A 21,260-nucleotide genomic window follows, 5' to 3' on the forward strand; every position below is an offset into this window, starting at 1 on the left:
CTCCTTAACAAACTGAGTAATCAGATTTTCTTCAATTTTCTTCAGAGTCTGTACCATTTGAGCTTTGACAGTCTTGAGTTCTTCATCTTCATCTCCTGTCTGGTATATGGCTGATCTCAAAGCATTTGCTTTGCTTCTCTTCATTGCTTCTCCCAATTGAATCACTCTGGGTCTGTCTGCTTCATTATTATAACCCAAGACTCTGATATTTGCAATAGTCTCCATCACAGAGCTATTCTTTTCCATGTCAATTTCAGAACCATCATCTTGAGCTATTTTTGGAATGTATTCTTCATCAGGCTGTACTCCATAGAATCTTCTCTTTTCCCTGATTGTTCTTTTCATCAAGTCTGACCACCTCTGAGTAGCTTTATTCTTGATCTCCAGCATATAGTGAAAATGCTCCAGCTCCCTCAAAGATTTCAGTAACAAATCAGCTTCTGAGATTCTATAAACTCTGCCAGACTCCAGAAATATAGCAATCTTTTCTTTGTCTTCTGTCCCATCATGAGTGTCCATTAAGATTTGAACTGACTCAACCTTATCAAGATCCTCCTGTGTTACAGCTTCTCCTACTTTTTCAGTCAGAGGATAAGGATCCCTGAAAGTAGTTGCTGAACCTGTTTGAATCTTTTCTTTTCTATGACCAAGGCCAGTCCAGTCATAAGCTTCTTTTCCTCTGGTTCCATGAGATCTGATTCTGGTGAGCAGTGGACTTTCTTTGTACAGATTTGTACCAAGACTTCCAAATAGACTTTTCTTCTTCTGAGATTTAGCTTTGTCAACTTGAGCTCTGTCAGTGGTTGACTTGATCCATGTAGCCTTAACTTCAATAGGCTTCACATTTTCTTCATCTTTGCTTTTAGCTTGAGCAATGTCAGAGGCTAAATTCTGATCAGTTTCTTCAGGAATTTTTACAAGTGTTTGTTGAACTTCTAATTCAGCCTTTCTTGTAGATGGAACACCATCTATGACCTTTTTCCCTTTTCTGCTTGAATCAGAGTCAGATTTTTGATAAACTCTGGGTCTATCTATATCAGCATAATTTATCTCACTGATCACAATTCCTTTCCTTCTTGAAGAAGTTGACTTCTCAGTGATCAGCTTCTTGCCATCAGAGCTTATTTTCTTCTGATCAGTTGCAGTCTCATTTGGCTTTGATTCTCTGTTCTTCTTGATCTCAGCAGCCAGCCTCTCTTCTTCTTTTCTAATGTCTTCAAGTGATAACCCTGGATTTTCCTCTTCGAATAGATTCTTTGCAACTGCTTCATCAAAAGCTAGTTGTGTAGGGGCTTTGTAGAAGAAGGTCTTTTCCTCTCCTTGAGACTTCACTGTGTGCCTTAACAGCTTAGATTCAGGATCACCAAGCTCAACCAATTTCTCAGAGAGAGCTTTGGTTTTACAGTCAGCTGGTATCAGAGGTTGTTGGGATTTTGTTTTCTGTGGTTGCTGAGTACTGCTTCCAGCCTTATCATTCCTTTTTTCTTTAGATTGACTCTGAGAATGCAAGATTATCTCAGAGTTTAAATTTCCAGACTCCTTCTTTTCTTTATCCTCTTCCTCATCATCTGGTTTTCTCTGTTGCTGATCAACCTTGCATTTGTCTTTCAGTACTTTCTCCCCCTTTTTGGCATCATCAGGGATGAGAAATTTAACCAGTTGAGCAACAGAGGAGCTCAACTCAGCCAGAGTTTGCTGCATTGATTGTTGAGTGAATTCTATAGAGGATAGTCTGGCTTCCACAGAGGAAGTTGGAGCTCTTTGCATCCTCTTAGAGTAACTGAGAGTGCAAACTCTGTTCTCTGTAGTTGTGGAAGGAGGAATTTCACAGACAGGAGCTGTTGATGCAGAATGAACAGGTGAAGGATCTCTGACCGGAGAGACTTCTCTGACTGAAATGTTTACTCTGTTCTCTGCAGAGACTTCAGCTGCAAGAATAGCTGGGGCAATATGATGACCAGAGGTGACCTCTGTAGTATCTGTATCATCATCATCAACTGCAATACTGAGTGTCTGGGAGCACAGTGGAGCTGTAGCTTCCTCAGAGTTTGCAGCAGATAATATCTCCTGATCAGGAGCTGCAACCAATTCTTCAACAGGAATTATAATTTCTTGAGCAATGTCTGGAGTAGTGACAATTGTCTCAGATTCTTCAGGAATATTGACAGAGATAGGAACAGCAGCTTCTGTGGAATGTGGCAAAGGATCCTCTGACTGAGGAATAGATTCTGACATTGGGGTATCAGCTTTAGGTGAAGTAGTCAGAGGTACTGCAGATAAGGGCTCTACCATCAGAGGATCAGATACTGTTACCATCTCAAGAGGATTTACTATGGATTGTAGAGGAGGGTCCACAGTAAGATCAGTGATAGTGGAGGTGGGCTTAATCTTCTTTCTGGGCCTTGAGATGAGTGGTACTGGTTCTGACTCAGAGTCTGAGTCAGAGTCTGATAGTTTCTGCATAAATCTTCTCTTCCTAGGTGGAGGAGATGACTGTTTGGATGGAGATGACTGTTTAGATGACCTCAGTACTCTTGTAGGTGAAGATGTTACAACTGGCCCTTTTTGGGAAGGACCAGAGGCTTGCTTTGGTTTAGATTTTACAACTGGCCCCTTTTGGGAAGGACCAGAGGTTGGTATTTCATGTGGCAGTTGATTCCTGGAACTGGATCCTCCCCCATGAGTAGTGGAGCAGTAATAATGAGTGCGTGTGAATCTGAACAAATGTGCACCATTTACCAATAAAACACAAATAATTACCGTGTTTTTCTCCACTCAGGAATACCAATGGATTTTCTTCCGTTTGATAATTAAAAACTAATATTATCTGACCAAAATAATTATTTTAACTCGGACTTTGATCAGAGGCTGACCATTGACCAGAGTTTAAATAAATGACTTATTAAGTGACAAATGAACGAAAGATTATTGAATCTTGTAATGGAGAGAGATAAATATTCAAGGTCTAAACAACACTTGCTCCTCAGAGTTTGCAAATATTTATTGAACTCTAGTCAAAAATTACTCGAAGCCAAAAAAAAAATTGTTAATCACAGAAGTGGAGTGAGGTGTGTGTTAACATGAATATTCTAATGTCACAGAGATTGTCAAATTTCTTAACTAATATTAGAAAGACTCAGATTATTAGAAAATTGTTTAGTCATCTCATAAGCCGAGTTTCTCAAGTTATGGATCAGAGTATACTTATTTCTTCTCTTTGGAATCACAAATGTCTTTTGAAAGGGAACTCCTCATGGTAAGTGAGTCATAACCTTTATTTGACTTTTTGTTTTCTCAGAGTATTTCTCCAGTAATCAGAGAATGTGAAAAGTCACCAAAAAAATTGTTTCAATTTTTGATGCATTTGCTTAATACCAGCAGTGCACTTGGTTCTTTCCTTTCACAAATTTTCTAAGATCTCAAAGGAGTACCTGAGATTATTTCTTTTGTTTTTTTTTTTTTTTTTTTTTTTTTTTTTTTTTTGATTTTCTTTACTGAGAAGAAATTTCTTGAGGACCCATAACTGAGTTGTCTTAACTCTTAGCTTAGAAGAGGAATAAATCAGATTCTTTTCTGAGTACATGTCTAATATTTAAGAAGTAAGACAATCTAGGTGACAAAATTAACTCATGTGTTATGTGTTAAAGATTTCCACAGCTGTAATATCACAAAATTCAGACTTTAGAGAGGCTTATGACTAAATTCAGTTAAGTGCAACATATTCTTCACAGGACTCTCTTTCATCATGAAAAATTCAAGTCATCAGAGTTTGTCGGGTCAGAGTTTAAATATCAGAGTTTATCAAATCAGAGTATAATCATCAGAGTCTGAATGGAGAATAACAGATGCAGTTGCAGATAAGATTTATAACAACAAATACTGACAGATAAAGTGTTTGTGCAATGTGTCAGAGTTTAGAGAGGACCAGAGATCATCCCTAATTCGTTTACAAGCCTTGTAAAAGTTGCTTCAGCCAATGGTTTGGTGAATATATCTGCCAACTGCTGATCTGTTGGAACAAAGTGTAGCTCCACTGTTCCTTCCATCACATGTTCTCTGATAAAATGATACCTTATGCTGATGTGCTTGGTCATAGAATGCTGTACTGGATTTCCTGTCATGGCAATAGCACTTTGGTTATCACAATAAATAGGAATTTGAGTCAGAGTTAACCCATAGTCCAGTAGCTGATTCTTCATCCATAAAATCTGAGCACAGCAGCTTCCTGCAGCAATATACTCTGCTTCTGCAGTGGATGTGGAGATAGATTTTTGTTTCTTACTAAACCAAGAAACTAATCTTCCTCCTAGAAATTGACAGCTCCCACTTGTACTTTTTCTGTCTATTTTGCATCCTGCAAAATCTGCATCAGAGTAACCAATCAGTGTAAAGTCTGATTCTCTGGGATACCAGAGTCCCATCTCAATTGTTCCTTTGAGATATTTGAAAATCCTTTTGACTGCTACAAGGTGTGGTTCTCTTGGATCTGCTTGAAATCTTGCACAGAGACAGGTTGCAAACATGATATCAGGTCTACTAGCAGTCAGATATAGGAGTGAGCCTATCATACCTCTGTAGTTAGTAATTTCTACTGGTGAACCAGTATCTTTATCTAACTTAGTGGCAGTTGCCATTGGAGTGGTAGCAGCTGAGCTATCCTGCATGCCAAATTTCTTTAGCAGGTTCTTGGTATATTTAGACTGATTAATGAAAATTCCTTCATCAGTCTGTTTAACTTGAAGTCCCAAAAAATAGCTCATTTCCCCCATCATGCTCATCTGATATCTAGACTGCATAAGCTTTGAGAATCTCTCACAGAGTTTAGGATTAGTAGACCCAAAAATAATATCATCTACATAGACTTGAACTAATAGCAGATCATTACCATGGTTGAGATAAAAAAGAGTTTTATCAATTGTACCTCTGTTGAAACCACTGTCCAAAAGAAATTGAGCCAGAGTTTCATACCATGCTCTAGGTGCTTGCTTTAGTCCATACAGTGCTTTATCCAATCTGTAGACATGATCTGGAAATTTTGTGTCCACAAATCCTGGAGGTTGTTCAACATACACTTCTTCCTCCAGCTCCCCATTGAGAAAAGCACTCTTTACATCCATCTGAAACACTTTGAATTTCTTGTGTGCTGCATAAGCCAAGAAAATTCTGATTGCTTCCAATCTGGCAACTGGAGCAAAGGTCTCATCATAGTCAATTCCTTCTTGTTGAGAGTATCCCTTAGCTACCAGTCTGGCTTTATTTCTTGTAATTACACCATCACTGTCTGTTTTGTTCCTGAAAACCCATTTAGTACCAACTATTGATCTGTTCTTTGGTCTAGGTACAAGTGTCCAGACTTTATTTCTCTCAAATTCATTTAACTCCTCCTGCATTGCTGTTACCCAGTCTGCATCCTTTAAGGCTTCTTCCACTTTCTTTGGTTCTGTTTGAGATAAAAATGAATGAAATAAACACTCATTTGCTGTTGCAGTTCTGGTTTGTACTCCAGCATCTGGATCCCCAATAATCAGATCTGGTGTATGAGACTTAGTCCATTTTCTTTCATGTGGCAGTTGATTCCTGGAACTGGATCCTCCCCCATGATCCATGCCAGTATCATTTTGATTCTCTGATGCCTCTCCCCCATTATTCATGCTATCTCCATGAGCATTCTGAGTTTCTGATGCTCCCCCTGAAGATGTGTTCTCCTGATTTTCTGATGTAGAGTGATCAGAGTTTGAGGAGTCAGGATCAGAGTTTGTGTTTTCTGCCGAGTCTGCAACATTTTCATTCAGATTTTCATTTTGAAAGTGCTCCCCCTCAACATGTGCTTGAGGTTGATGATCAGAAGTGACATGTTCTGATATTGTCTCAGAGTCAGAGTTTATGGAATCAGAGAATGCATCTTCATCTTCAAATCTCAGTTGCTCATGATCTTCAAAATCTTCCATTCCAGTAATTTTCTTATCATCAAAGGACACATGAATGGATTCCATGATTACCCTTGTTCTCAGATTGTAAACTCTGAAGGCTTTTGTTGATAAAGGATAACCAACAAAAATTCCTTCATCAGCTTTTAAATCAAATTTAGTTAGCTGTTCAGGATGATTTTTCAGAACAAAACATTTACATCCAAAAATATGGAAGTATTTGAGATTTGGTTTTCTGCCTTTAACCATTTCAAATGGAGTTTTCCCATGTTTATTGATCAGAGTTGCATTCTGTGTGAAACAGGCAGACTGCACAGCTTCAGCCCAGAAGTAGGTTGGTAACTTTGCTTCCTCCAACATGGTTCTTGCAGCTTCAATCAGTGTTCTGTTTTTCCTTTCTACAACACCATTTTGTTGAGGTGTTCCAGGTGCTGAAAATTCCTGTTTAATGCCATTTTCTTTACAGAACTCCTCCATTTTAAAATTCTTGAACTCAGTGCCATTATCACTTCTGATGATCTTTACTGCATCTTTAGAGATTTTGTTCAACTGTTTGACATGCTCAATCAATAAAGATGGTGTCTCATCCTTGCTGTGAAGAAAATATACCCATGTATATCTGGTAAATTCATCAACAATGACCAGAGTATATCTCTTCTTTGCAATGGACATTATATTGACTGGTCCAAAAAGATCAACATGCAGCAGATGATATGGCTCAAGAATTGAGGATTCAGTTTTACTTTTGAAGGAAGACTTCCTCTGTTTTGCTTTCTGACAGGAATCACAGAGTCCATCTGGAGTAAAAACTGATTTTGGAAGTCCTTTCACAAGATCTTTCTTCACAAGCTCATTTATATTATTGAAGTTCAGGTGAGATAATTTCTTGTGCCAATTCCAGCTTTCTTCAATACTGGCTCTGCCAAGTAGACAGATTGCAGAGCTTTCAGAGTTTAAAGATAGCTTAGCTTCATAGATGTTGCCATGTCTGTATCCTTTCAGAACAACTTTTCCAGTTCCTTTACTAATGACCTCACAGTGTTCTTCCAAGAAATTGACATGATATCCTCTGTCACAGATTTGACTTATGCTCAGCAGATTGTGCTTAAGTCCTGAGACCAGAGCTACAGATTGAATGATGACATTTCCAAGATTGATATTGCCATATCCCAAAGTTTTCCCTATGTTGCCATCTCCATAAGAAACATTTGGGCCAGCCTTCTCCACAAAGTCTGATAGCAGGGCTTTATTTCCTGTCATATGTCCTGAGCATCCACTGTCCAGAACTAGGATGTTTTTCCTGTTGCCCTGCAATCACATACACAACTAATGTTTAGTTTTAAGGACCCAGACTTGCTTGGATCCTTTGTTCTTGTTAAGTTTGTTAACACTAGCAGCGGAAGATTTATCAGAGTTTATATCAGAGTTTGTGTTAACAGATTTTTTAACAGATGCTGAACTAGGAGAATCAATCTTTTTCTTCAAAGAAGGTTTTAATTCATAATAATTGTAGTACAAACTATGATATTCCTTACAGGTGTAAATGGAATGCCATAAACTACCACAATGAAAACAAGGATTCTCTGGTCTAAATCTAGTATTCCTAGTCTTAACTTCTGATTTTGGAGACATAGCATTTATGTCCTTATTTTTCCTGCAAAAAGAAGCAAGATGATTAGGATTACCACAATTATGACAAGTTTTCCTAGGAGCATTTGGAACAGGCATGTAATTGTTGCTTTTGTTTATTCCAACCTTTCCATTCCTATTTTTCCTAGGTTCCTTAATCCTGTTTTCTTTCTTAACCTCCTTGAGTTTATGCTTAAGCTGTTTCTGAGTCATTAAGCCAATATTAACCTGTTTAGGAGTATCAGTTTTAGATTCTGCAACAAATCTTACTGGAACTACTTTGGGTTTTTTAATCTTAATGGTTTCTTGTTTATATGACTCAGCTTCATTTTTATCAGAGTAACCTAACCCTTTCTTCCAGTTCCCACTTTCTAAGATATTCTGAGTAGTCTTCCCTGAGTTAGTCCAAGTTCTGATTATCTCTCTTTCCTTAGCAAGTTCTGATTCAAGAGAAGCATTTTTCTTTAAGAGTTCATTTTTAACAAAGATAGAATCATTTCTTTCCTTCTGAACTTCAAGCATCTGAACTAGTTCCTTTTCAAGATAATCATTTCTTTTCTTAACATCCAAGATCTCAGATTTTAATCTGTCATTTTCTAATGTCTGATCTCTATAACTAACATGCAGAGTTTTAAGAAACAATCTTAACTCAGTTATATCCTCAGTATCAAAAGCAAGAGTGGAATGAGGTACCTTAGTTTCAACAGTCTCAGTGCTGTTGTCCATGTTTGCCATCAAGGCATAGTTGACTTCTTCCTCTGATTCTGATGAGTCTGCCCAACTCCCCTTCTTTGTGATAAAGGCCTGTTCCTTTTCTTTCTTAGCTTTCTTGCACTCAGTTGCAAAATGTCCTTTCTCTCCACAATTGAAGCAGGTGTATTTAGACTTATCAGACTTTCCAGATTTTTCTTCTTTGCCTTCATTCCTTTTGAAGACCTTCTTATCAGAGTTTCTGTCTTTCCTTGAGAACTTCTTCCCTTTGTTGAAGTTCTTGTAAGCCATCTTCTTGAAGCTTTTTACCATTAATGCTGCCAGCTGCATCATCTCAGTATCACTGTCATCAGAGTCTGAAGGGATATCAGAGTCTGAGTCAACATCAGAGTTTGATGACTCAGTATCAGACTTTTTGACAATAGCTTTTCCTTTGCTTTTCACAGTTGAATCTTCTTGAACTTTTAGGGCAACTGGTTTGGGTTTCCCACCATGTCGTTTGCTCCTTTGCTCCATCTCAAGTTCATGAGTTTTCAACCTTCCAAAGACTTCATCCAGAGACATCTCTTCAAGATCAAGATTGTCTCTTATAGTGGTTACTTTCAAATCCCACTTTTCAGGAAGAGCAAGCAGAAATTTGAGATTTGAGTCTTCCAAATCATATTCTTTATCCACAAGAGACAAGTCATTCAGCAGCTTGACAAACCTATCATAAAGATCAGTCAGTGATTCACCTGATTTTGAATCAAAGTGTTCATACTCTTGAGTAAGTATGGTCCTTCTGTTCTTTTTGATGGCTTTGGTTCCTTGACATCTGACTTCCAAAGCATCCCATATCTCCTTTGCAGTTTTGCATCCAATTACTCTATTGGACATAGCATTGTCCAGAGCACTATGCAACAGATGCTTCACCTTTGCATCTTTACTGATAGATGAGATGTCCTCTGGAGTATAGTCCTTCTTCTCTTTAGGAATCATCTTCTGGGGTTCATCTCCCACTGCAACAGAGAGCTTTGTTGGCATGTGTGGACCATCATAAATTCTATCCAGATATTCTGGATCTGTAGATTCCAGAAACATGATCATTCTTACTTTCCAGACAGAATATTCAGATGCCCTGAGGACCGGAACCCTAAGAGACTCATATCTACTGTTTTGTGATTTCTCAGACATGATTGTGTGTGATTAAGATCTCACTGTAGGTATATCAACAGAGCTGGCTCTGATACCACTTGTTAGGCCGAATAAACTCACTATATATGTGATAATATAGTGAACACAATCCAAAAGAAACACAAATATAAGAGAATAATTCAACTAAACTCTTATTCACAAATCACAGTAGCTTACAAATAATCTCTTAGTGATTTATAACTTATCACTAAGAGCTGCTAGGTTACACTAATGATATTCAATTGATAACTCATCTAGAGTAAACCCTAAGCTGTGTTTATATACACAGTTACATGATATCTACTGATTGATTTATAATTATCTGCTTCCTAAAATAATCTAATCAGCAGCTATCCTTCTGCTGTCCTGATTTGCACAATCTCTCTTGATATTTATCTTCCTTATTTAGTCAGATATGCTCCTGAAAATCAGCCGCCTGCAAACTCTGATCATCGCTTAAACTCTGATCCAGCTGGCAGTCGCTAAACTCTGATTTCCAGCTAAACTCTAATATTTGCTTCTGCACACTAAACAAGTTAAATACCTGTGACATCATCAAATATGTAACAAGTTAAACAAGAAAGCTTATGAGTGGTTGGCAGCGAAACCTAGATCACAATGGTCTAGGTCAGGATTTAGGGAAATCTGCAAGTCGGATACTTTTGTCAACAATAATTGTGAGGTCTTCAACCATGCACTAAACAAATATAGAGACAATGTGATTGTGACATTGTTTAAGAATATACACAAATCATGTATGGCAAGAATTCAAAAAAGGAAGACAAAAATGGAGAAAATGAATGTCAGATTCTGCACAAAGACCATGAAGAAACTTCAAAAGTAAGCTGCACTTTACATGTATTTTACTAGTTTTCTAGGTGATTTCACTTGTATTCCTGCTATTTTTCCTATGTTTTTTAGATGTTTTGCTTTGTTGGAGTTGTGAAATTTGTAGGTCCATAGATTTAGCCTCTAAATGCTCTCCTGTTTGGAATGATGGGGACAAGTACCATGTCACAATGTCTGTTGGAGGTCATGAGGTTGTCTGTGACTTGAAACAAAAAACATGTGCTTGTAGAAAGTGGTAGTTGAGTGGGATACCTTGTTATCATGCAGTGGCCTGCATCTACTTCAGGAAATTGGATCCTTTGGACTTCATACATGACTGCTACAGAAAAGAGACCTACTTGCAGGTGTATGGTCATATCCTGGAGCCCATTAGTGGAGAGCCCTATTGGGAAGTTACTGAACAAGAAGGTCCTCTTCCTCCAATCAAAAGAATTGCACCTGGAAGGCCCAAGAAGAATAGGGACAAAAAAAATGATCAAGTGCAAACAAGGGCAAATGATCCAACTATGCTCAAAAGAGTAGGCACCAGTTTAAAATGTGGCCACTGTGGCCAGTGGGAGCATAATGTCAGAGGCTGTCCACTAAAGGTTTTTTCTATCCATTTAACTCTTAATATGTGGACACCATTCACCCAACAACACTAATATCAACCTTTTATGTACACAGAAACAAGCACCTCCAGAAAGGAAAGAAGTACAGGAAGAAGGCAGCAAGAAGTGGGAAGCACCAAGAACAAGGTGTTCCTATTGCAAGGAACAAGGACACAACTTACGAACTTGCACTTCTAAGGTCAAATTTTTACAACTAATTAGTCTTTTGTTAGTTTCTCTTCATTGTATTTTTACAACTTCTTGCTGTTTTGCAGAAAGTGGATGAAGACAGAAAAAGGAAGGAAAAACAGACTGAACAGAGTGAAGAGGAATTGCAACAAAAACTGGCAGAGCTTCAACGAGCTCAAAATGAATTGTATGCACAAAATCATCCCAATCCTTCACCAACAAAGTCACCAAGAACCAAGGCAACTGCAAGGCTCCATCCCAGATCAACCCCTTTTCAGTTTGCAAAGCCAGTTGCAACACACGGAGGAATTGTAAAGCCCTTTAAAGCACCAGCTCAATCAGGGCCTTCAGGGGTGGAATATTTTCAGAAGGATGGGAAGAACTATGCAACTCTTGGACAACTGCAAGCTGCATTGAGGAAGGGGAAGAAGTAGAATGGTCTTCTATGGCTAAGACAATTATTTCCTACTTGTATTAAGACTAAGATTTGAAAGCTGTATTGTCTCTTTTGTGCTTGCATTTGGTACTTGATTTCTAGACTAATATTTCGTACATGTATTATGACTAAGATTTGGCAATCTCTTTTGTAAGATAATCACTGCATTTAAGCTCTAATCTCTCTTGGTTATGATAGTTTTTAATCTCTTCAAAATTTGTTGTTTTCTAGCATTTATGCTCTCCATCTGTCTAGGTTGGTACATTCATTTCGGTTGGTTGGAAAAATTCATTCAAACCAACAATAAACACCATTCATTACAACTTGCTTTAAACATAGAAATTACACAGGTGCATGCTACAAGCCTACATCAGATCTCTCCTGCCTCTTCTACCTTGCACAAACAATAAATAAAGATCACAATCCAAGTAAAAATTATTAAAGTCAGTGATGTTTTGCAACCACAAACTGACTCCACTTGCTTCACTTCTTTTTGGCTTGATGAAACGTCCCCTTCACTGAACCCCAGGACCGACAGCTCGATTTACTTGTGCTTCAAGAGTGTTGATTTTGCGTAACAAGCCTGGGATGATGATTCTTGCACGCTCACATAATGGGGCATCAATCCACCGGAAATACCGACAACGATCGCAAGACATGAAACGCCGGCCAGGATTTGAATCAGTCCATGATGTTCTCACAACAATGATGTTCCCACACCCACAATGCTCTGCCATCGTTTCTGAAAATGAGAAGAAGATGATGTTATTTGTTTAGGGCTAAATATGCTTTTCAATGACATATATAGCTGATTTGGGGGAGAGAAGACCGTTTAAACTTGAATTTCCAATTATGCCCCTGACCCTTAATCACTGACAACTAACGTTAAGCACACTTAATCCTTCACACTTAACGGACTTGGACGGAAAAGGTGCAATGTGCAGCGCGATAATTACCAGGGGGATGCACAATGCAATTAATAAAAGTTTGTTGACCGAAGTGCATATGGGCCGAAGTTATGGGGTGCATTTTGCAAATAACTCTTTACATAAATGATATGAATAACTGCTTCTAAATTATAAACCTCAAGCCGGGCTTTTATGTGTCAGTCAACCACCGCCTATATACAGTAAATATTCAATGCAATAATACTTTTTTGATTTGTGGTGCATATGCAAGCCCGAAAGGAAAAAGAAGCATTTGCAGATATGTGTAAAGGACTTCTCGTTGGAGTTCATAATTATTATTTATTCCGTATAATATTATTTTCTCTATTTTTTATTATTTGACGTTTGGACTTTTGGCACACATTTTTAGGTGAGTTGACTGGATGGTAAAAATTATTATTTTTCATTGATTTTTTTTGTGAATTAAAATTTTGATTATATATTTTAATTCAAAAAAAAATTAAAAAATAATATTTTTAACTGCTCGGTCAAAACACTTAAAAGTTTTAGGTGGGATCAAACCTCAAGTTATTGTTTCTGATAGAGAGATTGCTTTGATGAATGCTATAAAAGTTGTCTTTCCGAATACAGGACACCTTCTTTGTGTTTGGCATATTGAAAAAAACATCCTTGCAAAATGTAAAAGATTTTTTGATGATAAAGAAGGATGGAATGCATTTCTATCAACCTGGACAAACTTGATTCAGTCTCCTGATCAATCTTCTTTCGATCAAAATATGAATCTGTTTGAAGCTCAATACATGGAAAATGCATCTTTACTAAATTACATTAATGCGACATGGATTCCGTACAAGGATAGGTTTGTATTTGCCTGGACAAATGCTTTTTTGCACTTGGGTAATCATGCCACTTCAAGGGCAGAAGGTGCTCATGTTGTTCTGAAACAATATCTATACGTATCTACAGGGGATATCCGTGAGGTGAAGAACAAGATTTGTCTTGCAATTGAAAATCAGTATCAGGAAATAAAAACAAGGATTGCAAGTGAAAAGGTGCGTATACCACATAAATATCATATTCCTTTATTTCAAGAACTTGTTTGTTATATTTCAGTGTTTGCTCTTGGTCAATTATATAAACAACATGAGATAGCCATGACACCGGGAATTCTGAACACTTGCAAAACACATTTCTCAAGATCTATGGGACTTCTGTGTGCGCATAAGATAAGAGAATTAAAGGAAGGAAATGTATTGCATCTTAGCGACATTCATACTCATTGGAGAATTGATACACAATCATTTCCTGATAGTAATGATTTACAGATTGATCGGAATGAAGACATTGATATCCTCCTTGAAGAGTTTCGAGCTAAATATCACAAGCAGCCCCTAGTACAAAAGGAAGATATTAAAAGACAAATCACTCTGTTTCTTGATGCTCCTGCTCCAACAACACTTGAACCACAAATTATTCCTCACAAAGGCCGTCCGGTTGGTGCAAAAAATAAGAAAAATAAGAGCTCTACAACTCGTGATCATTCAGCTTTTGAACTTCAAGATCTAAGAAAGTGTAGTATGTGTCAGGGTATTGGACACAATTCTCGCACTTGCAGCATGAAAAAGCAACATCCTCATGAAAAAGCAGTGTAGTATGTGTCTGCGGATTGATTATTAAGTCAGTATGGATTAATCTGGTTTTCCAGCTTTTGGTGTTATTCTGGTTTATACAGGATTTTGGTTAAGTGTTGTTTGCTGCTCAAATTTTTTAATTAGTGACCCCATGTTCCTCTGGTCTATGTATTTGGGTTTTGTATTTTTAACTTTGGCTGTATGGGTGTTGGTTTGCAGTTGGTATTTGCCTGGGAGTTTTTGGTTTATTTTTACTTGTTTCGGCATCATGCAGATGCTTTGATATTTTGTGGAGATAAATATTATTTTTTTAATTTTATTTTTTGTTAACAAATGATTTTGTTCTATTCTAGATGTTCAGTTAAACTATATTTGTACATATATTATTTATGTATATTGAATAATGGAAAAATGAATCAAGAAGTTTGGACAAATATGTAATTTATTATTTAAAAAGTCAAATTTGGAGCTTAAATAGTAATCTGAGGAGTTTATTTATCAATTCCCTTATTTTATTGATATTATAATAGTTTAATAATCTCTAATGTCACTATAAGAAAAACGACTATTTTTGACCGTCAGATTATGGTCGAATTTGAAAACTTGGTCGAAAATATGTAATTTCTTAATTTCGACCAAATTTCGTCGAAATTTAAATTCGACCGAAAGTCTGAAATTCTAAAATTTGAAAATTTCAAATATTTGTCAAAAAATTGAAAATTTTAAATTCAACGCCCAAAAAGTATAATTTCGACCGAAATTAGTTGAATTTATAAATGTTGAATTCGACCAAATCCGGACAAATTTAACACATCACATTTTAAAAAGAAAATAACAGTGGAATCTACTGTCCGGTTTTCCACCCCATTTTCAGCAACTATATTCATATTTCATCTATAATTTTTGATTGATATCGAAGCACCGATCTTCCAAGCATGTGTCTGATAAGCAGAGAACCCCTGAAGACATATTAAAAGAAGCAGAAAATGCAAAGCCAACAGTTAGAGGATGGGAGAAACTTACCAATACAGTTAGTAAAACATTTTGCATTCTCAAAATCCGAGCTTACCGATTATGAGCGTCAAAATTAATTTCTTAAAATTTATCTCAACACATGACAAATGATATTCTTCTTTGTTTTAATTTTTATGTTGGTATATATAATTATTTATATTAAACTAGCAGCATTCATAATTTCAAAAAAAAATGGTCGAAATTATTAAATTCGACCAGAAATGATCGAAATTATTAAATTAAACCAAACATGATCGAAATTAGTTCAAATTTTTTTGACCAGAATTGGGCGATAATTTTTCCGCTCAAAAATTTTGGGCGGGAACTTTCCCCCTTCATTTTGAGGTCAAAATAAATTCAATCATAAATGGTTGAAATTATTAAATTCGACTAGAAATTGTCGAAATTAATAAATTCGACCAAAATGGTCGAAATTAGTTGAAATTTTTTGGGCGGGAACTTTTCCCCCTTCATGTTGCCATCAAAATATTTTCGATCATAAATGGTTGAAATTATTAAATTCGGCCAGAAATGGTCGAAATTAGTTGAAAATTTTTTTGGTTGGAAATTTCTCCCAATTATTTTGCCCTGAAAATTTTTGACCGACGAAAAAAGGTCGAATTTATTTCTATTTTCGACCAAGTGGTAAAGCCATACTTTAGTCGTCCCCAAATCTTGGGTTCGACTCTCACCAATATCAGAATTCAGGTATCGAACAGATACTATAGCTATAAAATAGTTTAATCAAAAAACAAAACTAAATTCGACTGAAAATATTTTCGACCGAATTTTGGTTGAAATATTTAATTTCGACCGTTTTTATTTTTGACCGTTTACGGCCAAAAATAATCATTGGTTGAATTTCTGGTCGGAAATAGCCTTTTTTCTTTGCTTATCGTTGTAGTTGCTTAGTTGAATTTTGTCAAGGATAATTGATGAGTGATACGAGAACTACTCAACTTTCCCTTCTATATAGTTATAAGATTATTTACGGTTCCACTTATGACGGTTCGAAAACCGTTTGAACCGGCCCGAACCGCCCCGGCCGTTTGAACCGGCCCGAACCGCCTCGGCCGCCCGAATGGCCGGGTCTACTTGCAAGACTTTGTGACAAGATCACGTATCTTGTATATTTGACGAGAGTAAAACATGCATTCATCACACGCCTGAACTTTTATAATCATATATGCTAACGTATGTTAATCTCTATATAATATTTAATTATCAGTCCTTGGTATTAGAATGGTTTTGATTAATGGATTTTTAATGAGAATTATGTGCGGAATGAGTGAACATGAACATGTATATTCTTTAAGACGATGTGAATATGTTATTTTGCAATATGGACATACACCATTTAATACAAATTCGGAAAAGCAGGAAGATTGATATAGGATTTGGTAAAGTCGTTTGAAAATGAGGAAGAAGAGCCGAAATTGAGAGAGAAGTGGGTTATATTTAAAACGGAGGAGACTAAATAAGAAAATTAGTGTAGATGTATGTAAATAGCTAAAATAAAACACCGAACATATATTATATATAAATTTAAATATTAATATAAAAACATTAAATTTATATAAAAAAAAAATTCGAAAGAATATTGCCTGCCCATGAGAAGCGGGCAAGCACATACTAGTAAAGGATATTTGGCACATAGCCATTACCCAGTTGGCTTTAGCAAGACTCAACCGATCTGGTGGACAAATTTCTGTATTAGTCTTCTGTAGTCCATACAAAATTCGTTGTTATTTTAAAAGCAAGAATGCATTTTAGTTTAAATTTCAAAAGAATACTATAAATTACCAGCTCGTTAATTAATGTAGCACAGATATAATGCAACTACTAATAAATAGCTAAAAGAACTTAAAGATCAATATTTCAAGTTTTAAAAGAAAGGCTTATCAATGCATTAGCCTTCGTACTGTATTTCTACTGAGCTAGTTGTTAGGAGTTGTCCCACATTGGTTGTGGGAGGGGTATAAAGCTAGAATATAAGCAGCCAGAACAACTCCAATAGTACGAGGCCTTCTGAGAGGTGCCCAAAAACAAAGTCGTGCGGGTTAAGCCCAAAGCAGACAATATCGTACTGTTGTGGAGTTAGGGCTGACCCAACAAGTGGTATTAGAGCATAAGTACACATGATCACCTGATGATAAATTGTTGATTCTTGTGTTCTAGTACTTGCAAAAAAAGACTAAGGGGACCTTTAAATTAAGGTTGGGAATAGGAATTTGAGTTAACGGGAAAAATAATGATATGGAAATTTAAGATGTGGGAAGAGTATGATTTAACCACCTATTAACAGAGTTCATTAACCATGAACCAAACATCCCTAAATGTTAGGCCCAAAATATGATCAAGAATGTTTATAAAAACAGTGGCGGACCCAGGAATTTATTCTAGTGGGTTCCTAATATAAATGTTAAAATAAAAAAATGCAATAATAATGGTAAATAGTACGAAATACATTAACATGGGAAATATTTTACATTTTAAACTTGTTCCCTACGCGTTTTCATCTTTTGAAAACGATCTATTACATCATCATTTGTAACTTTGGCAAGCGCTTCTTTTTCTATAGCTGAGATAAGACAATCATTTAGATAATCATCGCCAATTCGATTGCGCAAATACGACTTCACAAGTTTCATCGTTGAAAAGCATCTCTCAACCGTGGCAGTTGCTACCGGTAAAACCAATGCAAGTTTCAGTAACCGATAGAGTAAAGGATAAGAAAATTTTTTCTTAGCAATCTTATCCATAGAACTAAAATCATCGGGATAGAAATCAACTAACCTCGTCAACTGCAATGAGTCAAATGCACCAAATGAATCGCGTGGATCCAAAGCAGCCATACAAATTAGCAACTCAGAATTCACCTCATTAAAACGATCATTAAACTCTGCAAGTTGCATATCCACAACAACATTAAAACAATCATAAGAATAATAATGTTCATACGTGATTCCCGTTTTTTGTCGTCTATTTTTTGGGTTAATGAATGGATCTGTCATGTTCAACTTTTCAATGCCATGCTTTTCACAAAAAGAAAAGATCTTCTCTAAAAGAGGAGCCCATCCCTCAAGTCTAAACTTCTGTAATTGCCGATTAGTTGATTTCACCAATGAAATAGCATTCAAGATATCTTGATCTTTTCTTTGTAGTGCTTTTGTCAAAGATTCAGTTAGCCCAAAAATGTGCAACATCAAGTGCAAATAGAATACAAAATCAAATGATGTAAAATATATTTGAAGACCATTTGCTTGACGTTTCTGCACATCTTTTTCACCCATCTTTTCAACATAATCAAGCACATCAATAACTTCCTCATACAAATCAACCAAACGCAAAAGTGTTTTGTAATGAGAACTCCAACGTGTGTCTCCAGCTCTAATTAGAGAAAGCTCTTGATTCAATCCACGCCCAGTTTCCTTTTCACCACATCCTATCTCTTTGAACATTTTCTCTCTTTGACTATCTCGAATCATATCTGTTCGTTTGCAAGAACCACCAACCACATTTATCAAGACTGATATCATGTCAAAGAAATCTCCAACAGCAAAGTGTTTTTTAGCAATAGCTACAATGACTAACTGAAGTTGATGAGCAAAACAATGTACATAATATGCCGAGCTATTTTCTTTCAAGATTAAGGTTTTTAACCCATTAAACTCACCACGCATATTGCTTGCACCATCATAACCCTGTCCTCTAATTTTTTTCAAGCTCAAACCAAGTTCAGTAAGTAAAGAATCGATTGCCAATTTAAGAGTCAAAGAAGATGTCTCCTTCACATGAACAAGACCAACAAATCTCTCTTTAATCAAACCACATGTATCATCAACAAATCTTAAAACCACTGCCATTTGTTCCTTTTTCGAAACATCACTAGACTCATCAACTAATAAAGCAAACACATCATCACCAATTTCTGCAAGAATAGATTTGAGTATTTCTTGTGCAAAACAATGACAAATATCCTTTTGAATCTTTGGAGACACCATTTGATTGTTACCCGGAGCATTTTGTAATGTTACCTTCCGAACACTTTCATTTTGATTTTGAGTGTATTTTATCATTTCTAGAAAATGTCCTCTATAAAAAGAGTTCTCGGACTCATCATGACCACGAAAAGGTAGTGCACTATTCAACAAATATCTTGAAACATCAATTGAAGCATTTAGTCGATCGAATCCGATACTCATTCTTTGTGATATCACTTTGCTTATGTAAAGCAACAGCAATAGATTGATGTTGTTTCATTAGATCACCACAATGTTTAACTGCCCTATTATGAATACTACCAACATCCCCAACATGAGATTTAAGTCTTTCATGTAATTTATTCCAACTACTAAAACCTTCTAATACTTCAACCAATCAAAGTCTTCATACCATTTAGGACTAAAGCGTCTCGGCTTATCCCCTATCATTTTTGTTGGATATACATACCATTTAGGTCTTGTAGGCCCTCTAAGTATGTATGTTCTTCTTATTTCATCTCGTTGATTAGGATGATAATCTAGAATTCTTTTTCTATCACAAGGATCCGACGGAAGCTCTTTCAAATCAATTAGTTTGGGCATTGTGGGAGTTGAACTAGGTCGAGACACATTAAGATTTTCATTCGAGATATCATTGGTAACGGGTTGAGATGGCTCGGGATTTTTTCTTTTCAAGAACCTTTCCATTTAAATCTGTAAATAATCATAATAATAATCATGATTATTATTTAGCAATTAACATTTATTTATTTAACAATTAGAAATTAAATAAATCAATAAAATCTATACATCCAAAAAGCTAAGTCATAAAATTAGGTATTGAACAGGTAAAAGGAAAGATATAACTTACAGAAGAGAAGCTCAAAAAATTGTAAGGAAGAATAAATTATGATGGCAGACCAGCGGAGCAAACAGATTCAGCAAGGCATTCAAAATTGCGAGCCAATTGGATTTTTCACCGAGATGATCAGAGAGCAGAGTGGCAGTAACTCAGTAAGATGAATATTGAGATATAATTAATTTAGTATAGGTGAGTTGTGCGATTAATTGTTACGTGCTAATCTAGCTACTTGGGCTGTGGAACTTGTTTTTGGGCTTTTTATATACTAAAAACAAGTCATTTACTTGTATTGGGTCAGGAAGTTAGTAAGTGGAGGTGGGTTCCTTATTAAATGTTAGTGGGTTCCAAAATCAGTTTTATTATAAATTAGACTTTAAGCACAGGCCCAAGTGGGTGCCTGGGAACCCATTTGTAAGTATGTGCGTCCGCCCCTGTATAAAAATATCATTATTGATATGGGCCCATGAATATAGGGACATCAGATTGTCTTATACAAGCAAGAGCGTGCCCCACTCTTATGAGAGGGCACATGCCCCACTCTTATGAGAGGGCACATTCCCTCAATATTTGAAGTTCACTCGAGAGTCTGTATATCCTTGTATGCATATATCTCTAGGATATGATGAAAGTAGTGTAGACCGGGTGCTCGAAGAGAGTGAGTTTTTCTTTGCTGATTTACTTCTCCGTTAGCTTATAGTGATGGTCGAATAAACATTTTATAGTACGATGGTAGAATTGGCCGTCGTCGAGGAAAATGGTATATTGGTATACTTCTACATTGTCGTTAAGAAACACCAGACCTACGGCTATAAAATAAAAATCGGGCAAGATGAAAAATCGAGAATGATACTCGTACCTAACATAGATGCACATGTTTAGCTTAAAAGGAAAGTCCAGTGAAGGTGCTAAAAATGATGTTATATCCATAATATAGCACTTATCAAAAAATCAAATTCCAATTGGATGCTTAAACTTCATTTTAAAATAGCAAAACGCTATACTTGTGGTATTGTTGAGTGAGTGTCAACTAAGTCACAGATGAAAAAAATAGAAAAGATTTGTATTCAATATAAGCAATCTAACAACTCAATTAATATGAAGCTTTTTTAGGAGGAACTCAAAAACAAATCCGTGAAAGATTGGACACGGCCCAGATAATAAATAGGAAAGTGGGGAAATATAGAGAAATAGCAAGTTTGATAATTTTTGTTTCATTTCATTTAAAAGATGTTAGAAAAGTTAATTAAATATAGATTATTTGGTCTTATTTAATTTGGAGTGAATACAGATACATATTGGAGTACAAGTAACATCACAAGTACTTTTTTAATTTGGTGCTAAAATATACTCCCTCTGTC

General features: G+C 36.2%; 1 protein-coding gene and 1 pseudogene across 1 annotated transcript; one reads left to right on the forward strand and one right to left on the reverse strand.

The window, feature by feature from the left end:
* Positions 1-13,008: 13,008 nt before the first annotated feature.
* On the forward strand, positions 13,009-14,064 carry LOC108198327 (uncharacterized). The gene has a single exon (XM_064083772.1). It carries the CDS (start codon positions 13,009-13,011, stop codon positions 14,062-14,064), a length of 1,056 nt encoding a protein of 351 aa, XP_063939842.1.
* A 3,485-nt stretch (positions 14,065-17,549) lies between these two features.
* Positions 17,550-19,748, reverse strand: LOC108198328 (uncharacterized; annotated as a pseudogene).
* Positions 19,749-21,260: the final 1,512 nt, after the last annotated feature.

Source organism: Daucus carota, chromosome 8 (genome assembly GCF_001625215.2).
Source record: "Daucus carota subsp. sativus chromosome 8, DH1 v3.0, whole genome shotgun sequence".
NCBI classification, from domain to species: Eukaryota; Viridiplantae; Streptophyta; class Magnoliopsida; order Apiales; family Apiaceae; genus Daucus; species Daucus carota.